At 43.4% G+C, this 7,989-nt stretch overlaps 1 protein-coding gene across 5 annotated transcripts in view; it reads right to left on the bottom strand.

The window, feature by feature from the left end:
* Positions 1 to 364: 364 nt before the first annotated feature.
* Positions 365 to 7,989, bottom strand: part of SHROOM2 (shroom family member 2) — a 41,105-nt gene continuing 33,480 nt past the window's right edge. The window contains exons 7-10 of one of the 5 annotated variants that reach the window (XM_039914155.1): positions 3,695 to 3,964; positions 2,710 to 2,967; positions 1,844 to 1,897; positions 365 to 1,140 (exon numbers count right to left, since the gene is read on the bottom strand). In XM_039914155.1, the coding sequence (XP_039770089.1) occupies positions 988 to 1,140; positions 1,844 to 1,897; positions 2,710 to 2,967; positions 3,695 to 3,964 (735 nt within the window). In that variant the 3' untranslated portion in view covers positions 365 to 987. Of the gene's footprint in view, positions 1,141 to 1,346; positions 2,968 to 3,694; positions 3,968 to 7,989 lie in introns of those variants that run through there. The other 4 variants (XM_039914157.1, XM_039914156.1, XM_039914158.1 and 1 more) reach the window with 4 other exon arrangements.

Below are 7,989 nucleotides of genomic sequence, written 5' to 3'. Positions count from 1 at the left end.
CCACTGGCCTACTGCATAATCTGGAGAAAAATCGCTTAATCTCTCTTTGCCTCAGTTTCCTCATCTATAAAATGGGGAAACCTGCTCTTCCTCCCTCAAACTGAGAGGCCAAGGCCTGTGTCTGATCTGACTACCTTTATGTAGCCCAGCATTTAGCATAGTGCTCTGGCACATTGTTAGTGCTTACCATATGCCATTATTATACACTCTCATGATGCTGCAGTTTAAAATATTACCCGAATATTGTTCACAAAAGGCTCTGATCATTTCTTAGGGACATACAGATCCAAGTTTTTTTTTTTTAAAGTATGTTCAAAATAAAGAGGCCTTCACATTTTATATCAGTAAATCAAGGACAAATAGAGGACACTGAAAGACACAATTTATTTCTTTAAATTCAAGCAGTATGATTTGTCAGTAGGGTAATGCTAAGTGTCAAGCATGAAATCCATATACATCTCCTCTATGGGCTGTTGAATCTAACCACAGCCAATAACCCTGACAAAATCTCACTATACATGGAAGTCTAGAATTGAGATATCACATTAAGGTGAAGAATTAGCCATCGCCTAAGGATGCCAAGGGCAAAACATTAGCACCAGATCTTTTTTTTCTTTAAAAAAAGCAACCAAACAGCTATGTACAGGTTTATATACATTATTGAGATTCAGGAATCTGCAGGTCCCTTCCAAATGAACTCTAACGCAGAGTTAAACAGAGAACAGATAAGGTGGGGCAGAGATAAAGAGGGTACCAGAGAACTCTCAGTATTGCTATCGGTCAGCTTAAATTGAAGTATCAAATACATATATATATATATATATATACACACACATACACACACACACACGTAGAAATTATATTATTATTCACATTTCACATACACTTTTCAACAACCACAATAGGTTTCTTTAAAAAACAAAAAAGTCACAGATAAAAGCAGGGGGCTATTCTCCCCAACAGAAAAGAAAAGGAATCCCACTGAAATCACTTAGCCGGTGGTGCTGGTGAAAGACTGGTTCCAAGGACAACGGCTTCATCTTCCCTGACATCTTGCCTCTGAACAGAAAATGAATCTCGACGTGGAAGAAGGTGCCGATCGAGGTCTAAGATGTCCTCAAGCTGAGAAACACAGGTGAGCTTCATAGGAATAAAAGGACTGTAAGAACCCCCATAAGAAACGGGGTACTTATTGCTTTGTGGGAAAGAAAAAAAAAGTTATTGCTGAAATCTTGGCTGTATAAGGAGTGAAAATGGTACCTGGTGAGCTCATGCAGTGCAGTTAATGACTCAGGTGAAAAAAGGCAATGCTGATGGGATTGTAAACCAACATAGAAAAAGCCCACTTCTTCAAAAACCGCTTTATTGAAATGGAAAGGATAAAGAGGCTTAAAGCAATTCCTTCTCCAACTGGTCTCATGTGGTCTCACTGTCAAGGTGTTCAAGAGGTTGGCTCAAAAGTACCTCCTTACAAGAGGAGACAAAGCTCTTAAAGTATAAACAAACCATGAGACTGATATCCCATGAGAAGAAAGCATAGCAGCCTGTTGGAAATCAGTTCTCTGACGCACCTTCATCAGTGTTCAGTACCACTTTCATCTCCTTACAGTCTGGGAATCATTCTGTTTCGTCAATGTAAAGAGTACTTATTATACAGAATTAAATTAAAAAAAAACATTTCACCCAGAAATTGTATAATTATTAAAAACAAGGTGAAAAAAAATAGAATGAAAATGATATGACCACAGTGGTAATCTATAAACAGTGTAAGGGAGAGAAGGAGTGTAGAGGATCAGACATTTCTTGACTACATTCAAACACACTGGGTCAGGATTTTTCTTACGTTGCTCTGGTGAAATGAATATCTTGAGGCCAAATGGCACACTATCTCTGGGATCTGTGCAAGGAAAAAATCATTTGCACGACAAGGTCAGGTGAGAAGGCCCAAAACTATCTGTTTGCCAAGTTAACCAAAAAACCCAACCAAAAAAACACAACAAAAAAACCACCCACACTTATTTTATTGGTGGTGATGATGTCCTGCTGAGCCAACAGTAAGAGCTTCTAGTTCACAGTTGGTTTAGACTACCTGAAAATAATCCACCTTCCCAGTGAATCGTTTGATTCTATTCTGTCGGGGCAAGATGATGTCACTACAGAATATGATAAATTACTACTTAGAGAGCTGGAGGGGCCAGATCCAAAGGCAACTGGAATCCAGTTCCCTGGGTGACATTCTCCAGACCCCTAAGAGCATTTTCTCACTCTGCTTCTCACCAGGGCGACATCCCTTCTGCCTACTCAGTTGCCCTGGGCTCCCCAGGAGGGTGGGCAAGATCTGAACCCAGTAGGAGCAAACAGATATGTGACCTTAAAACATCGTTACTCTTTGCATGCACTATTGGAACAGATCGCAAAATATACTGGATTTGAAGCTTAAAATTCAAGAGTTCTCATCTACAGTTGTTTCTAAAGGAGAAGGGAGAGGGAGGAGCCACTGAGCCGGGCATTATGAAGACGCTGTAAAAAATTAAATACACCATCCAGACCAAACAAGCGAGGGCATTATTGCTAGTGGAATAGCCATTTCGCAGTCGTAGGCCGCTCCCTACGGAACATAAATACAGGCTGGGATTTCACTTGCATTCTTTGAAACCCGAGACCGATCAGCCAGTTTCAGATCACCCACAGGTGGACCGCTTATTTGACCTTTTCCGGTTGGAGGCTGTCAGTCAAGCACTTCAGCTGCTCCTCTCCGAGCTTGATTTTGTCTTCAAGCTCCCGCTGCTCTATGATGAGGGCTGATTTCATCTTGACAAAATGCTCATAGTCTGCGAGACTTTCTTCACTCAAGTAGTTGGCCAAAATGTCAAAGACAATACGGTCCCTGCGGTCCAGATTCTCCTTCAATTCTTTGGCGTCTTCGTGCTGCCGCGTGAGCAACTTCTGCTTCTCGAGCAGCGTCCGCTGGGGAGAAGGAGAGGCAAAGATCTAGGGTGAGAATAGTGAATAGAAGCTCCTCTTCTAAACCGGAAGCACCTCGTGCGTGGGGAACCTGTCTTCCGACCCTGTTCTATTGTACTCTCCCAAGCGCTCACTACACAGTAAACACTCCCTAAACAGCACTGATTGATTAAAAGGAAAGAGCTGAGCAGGGCTAAGGGAGAGGCTGGGAGAGGTGGCAGGGCCTCTGAGGCCCACCCCTTAAATCAAGCAGACTACTGCAGCTCAATAATCATAATTCTGGTATTTGTTAACTGCTTACGATGCATCAAGTGCTGTGCAGCAAGGGAGAGTGATACAAGGTAATCAAGGTGGACACAGTTCCCTACCCACATAGGTCTCATAGTCTGTCAGAGGGAGGGGAGTTTAATCCCATTTTTTCAGAAACTGAGGCACAGAGAAGTGATGCCACCACCACATCAAACAGAAGCTCCTTACCTTCGGCTTTAAAGCAGGCAATCACCTTGCCCCCTCCTACCTTAACTCACTGCTGCTCTACTACAACCCAGCCCCCACGCTGCGCTCCTCTAATGCCAACCTACTCGCTGCACCTCCATTTCATCTACCTCATCCACATCCTGCCTCTGGCTGGCAACGCCCTCCTTCTTCATATCTGATGGAGAGTTAATCTCCCCACCTTCAAAGCCCCGCCATTTCATCCGCCACCTCCAAACCCACACAGCATTCCTACCCGTTCTTCAGGTGAGGCACCATCATCCAGGTTATTTAGGGCATTCTCCACCCGAGCCAGCCGGCCTGACAAGGAGAGGAGGAGGTTCACCACTTTATCCAAGTCCCCAATAAACATCCGGAACTTATCAAACTCATTGGGCTTGCAGACGTCTTTTGCCAGAGCCTCCACCTCATCACCCAGTGCGCTGTTGGCCTGGATGTCCTCCAATAAGCTCTCCCGGGCTTCCCGCAGCACCTGCAGCTTCCGACTGATGCTGTCAATGAGTTCCTGCTGTGGAGGTGGAGAAATATAGAAATAGGCAAATTATTTCACTTCTTTACTGGGTCCTTCCCAAGCATCTAGTACAGTGTACCAAATCAAGTGGGTGCTCAATAGCTATTACCACCACTTCCTACAACCATCTTCCATGATAATGGAGAGTTTCACATCTATATAAGGCATATCCCTCACCTGAGCACTTCAGGTTCAAGAGGCTTAACAAGATAAATGCCTCCTCCTTGGTTCACCTTCGGTAAATCATACCGCATATTGTGATAACAAATAATTCACAATTTCCCTCTCTCTTGAAGATTTGCCTCATTTTCAAATGTTAAGAAGAACTGGCAGCAGTGCTCTCTGATTTCCAGGAGTCGAGATAAGTAATTGCCTATTGTGCTCATTTCAAGGTTTGAGAACAGTTTCTCTAACAAAAATAGGGAGGCTTTAGCGTGTGAAAGTTTTCAGGGCAGGAACTGCCCTCAAAATGAACTGATGATGATGATCAGTAAAATACCACTTATATGGGATACTGGCATTCCAGAAATTCTCTTTTTCTGGACAGCCTGACTGTGGCGATACTACCCAAGTCCAGAGCTCCTATGGTTCACGGCATGTCACGTAGTGGGGGGCTTTATAAGCTCAAACCACATTTTATAGAGGACAAGGTCAGGGGTATGGGGGGGATGATTTCATCAAAAGAGATATGGAAAAGGATTCCATTCATGGCCAATCCAGTAATTAAGGTGATTGAAGGCAGAGTGACACAGAGAATGAATTACATGGGGCAGAGGTTACAACGATGCCAGAGCACTGAGTATTGCTATAGCCAAGAGGACAGCCTAAATAACATTATTCTTCACATTTCATATATACTTAACAACCACAGTAGTTTTCTTAGGGGGAAAAAAAGTCACAGGAAAAGATAAGGGCTACTCTCCTGAAAAGAAAAGCAAACAACCCCCTGAAATCACTGCTCCTTAGAACTGCTCCAGGCAAGTCTTTGGGGGGCCCCTTGGATGTCCTTTGAAAAAAGAAGTCACAGATGGTGAAATTTACCTATGGGTGCGTGTGTGACTGACAAATCCTTGGGCCTAGAGTATGAGAAAGAATATTTTGAGGAAATGCCTCTTTATAAGAAAAGGACAAAACATAAATCTCTAGGTTTATATATGTCCCTTTTGCACTCAATTCAATGTCATCAGTCAGGTTAATCTGTTTTAGCTTTATCATTAAGTTGGGTATCCAAAGGATTAAAATGGTAAGCAGTTTTATAGGTCATGCACTCTACTGACAGATTAAACTGTATCATTTCCCCTTCAATACCAATAGAATTTGTGAGATGCTTTAGTTTAGCCATGATAGGGCTCATTACCGCCCACCTCCTCACCGTCCCTCGGTCTCGCCTATCCCGCCGTCGACCCCTGGGTCACGTCCTCCCGCGGTCCTGGAACGCCTTCCCTCCTCACCTCCGCCAAACTGATTCTCTTTCCCTCTTCAAAACCTTACTTAAAAATCACCTCCTCCAAGAGGCGTTCCCAGACTGAGCTCCTCTTCCCCCTCTACTCCCTCTGCCATCCCCCCTTTACCTCTCCGCAGCTAAAGCCTCATTTTCCCCTTTTCCCTCTGCTCCTCCACCTCTCCCTTCCCATCCCCACAGCACTGTACTCGTCCGCTCAACTGTATATATTTTCGTTACCCTATTTATTTTGTTAATGAATTGTACATCGCCTCGATTCTATTTAGTTGCCATCGGTTTTTACGAGATGTTCTTCCCCTTGACTCTATTTATTGCCATTGTTCTCGTCTGTCCGTCTCCCCCTTTGGAGAAGTAGTTTAATGCAACAATTCTGTACATTTCAAGGTGGGCTAGGAATATGGGAGGTGTTAGGGAGTCAGGGCAGGAGAGGACAGTTGCCACACTCTCAGTTGAAAGCAGGCCGACCACCTATCTCCCCAACAGAGAATGGGGCTTCCAGGATCACCACCATTTCTAAAATCACCCAATTCAAACTGAGGAGAATTTTTGAACTGGGGACTCCTAGGGAATTTCTGACACCAACAAAACCCTCCAAATGGTTTTTATAGGACCAGAAATCAAAGACCCATGAAAAATAGCCATTCTTCAGGGGTATGTTAGGAAGTCCCAAGGCAATCTTATGACCCAATTTACTGGGATAGGTATTTATTCTATGACAAGATAGAAAGTGAAAACTTCATGAACTTTCACGCTTGGTGAAGCAGATGGAAGACTAAATGGAGAAGTGCCAGACAGAAGTGGGTGAGCGGTACCTGTGAGAAAGCTTTGGGTGTACTGTCTGTAAAAGACACAGTGCCATTAAGTTCGAGTCCTTGGGAGGAGCACAAATTGCCTCATTCTATGTGGGCTGGCCAACTAGCAACCCATCAAATCACTATACAGTATTTATTGAGCACTGGGCTTACGGAGTGCAGAGCAATGTGTTAAGCACTTGAGAGAGTATACTAAGTTGGTAGACACAACCCCTGCCCTCAAGGAGTTAACAATCTGGTGGAACCAACATTCAACCACCTAGCACATGTTAATAATGATAATATTGTAGTAACAACAATAATCATTCTAATAATCATGGTATTTGTTAAGCACTTATATGTCCCAAGCCCTGAAGTACTGAAGCGAGATAGAAGCGAGATAATTGGGTCAAATACAGTCTCTGGGACTGCCACGGGGCTAGAAAAGTATCTAATAACAGGTTATTTAGAAGAGGAAACATTAATCAGGAAGAAGATACTTTTCTATACATTTAATAGAGGAACTGAGGTACAGAGAAGTTATGACTTGCCCTAGGTCACCTTGCAGGCAGGAGGCAGAGTCAGGACTACGATCCAGGTTCTCTGACTCCTCGGCTTTCCACAGGGCCACAGTGTCTCATACATTATTTCAACAAATTTGGGGGAAACCTGAAAATAATGTGACTCTCCTCAATGAAAATAAAGAAAACAAAAGCAGCAAACAATGGAATTCTGCCCAGGAACAGGAAAAGAAACAAAGACACTGCAGGAACTATTTGTACTCTGCCAAACATTTAATACAGTGCTCTGCACAGAGTTAGTGCTCAAAAAATACCACTGAGGGAAATATTATTTTCTCAGCCCAAGAAGTCTTCGTTCAGGGCTTCACATTTCAGCGAGTTCTTACATGGGCAGAAATCAGCGTACCAAAGATATTCCTCCCTTTCGGACACTACAGTTCTGTATCCTTCCTAAACCACCTTCTGACTACCCAATCATAGAAGTGCTTTCTGGACCTCTGTGGGCATAAGGGCCTGGTCACCAAAAAGTGGCAATGTCAGGCAGAAGGCCCTTGAATAGAAGACCATTTCCAGAAATGCAAACTGTCACCCACCCTTGAGGGATGGTCAGGAGGAAGCTGGGTAGGGAGTGGGAGGGCAAACCTTACCCTAACTTTGCCCCACAACTTGCAGTTTCTCCTGTGATTACCTTTGATTTTCAGGTTCTCTTGCTGCAAAACCCATATCATAAAATATTAGCACCCATTTCCCATAGGTGCTATGGCCACTGGTCAAATAGTCTTGCAAGTCACTGGAAGATTGGCTATTTTTCAGTTGGGGAAGAAGGATAAAGTCTAGTACTTAACTGAGCACCCACTGCTGTGTGACCTTGGGCAAGTCACTTAAAGTTCTCTGTGTCTCAGGGTTCTCATCTGTAAAATTGGATGAAATACCCATTCTCCCTCTCCCTAAGACTATGAGCTCCATTTGGAAGAGGAACTGAGTCTGACTTGATTATCTTGCATCTACTCCAATGCTAAGCACACTGCTTGGCACATTACAAGTGTTTAATACTATTATTATTATTACCACCCCCATGTGCAATGCATTGAACTAAGAGTTTAGGAAACAGGAAATAGAAACGACTCCTTTCCAGTCGGGGCTTACTTTCTAAATTTGGAGTAATAATAATAATAATAATCATCATATTAGTTAAGAGCTTAACGTGTCAAGTACTTCCAAGTGCTGGGGAAGATAATACTTGAT

The sequence above is a fragment of the Ornithorhynchus anatinus genome, chromosome 15 (assembly GCF_004115215.2).
Source record: "Ornithorhynchus anatinus isolate Pmale09 chromosome 15, mOrnAna1.pri.v4, whole genome shotgun sequence".
In the NCBI taxonomy this organism is placed as follows: Eukaryota; Metazoa; Chordata; class Mammalia; order Monotremata; family Ornithorhynchidae; genus Ornithorhynchus; species Ornithorhynchus anatinus.
This window is presented reverse-complemented; position numbering and strand designations above follow the sequence as displayed.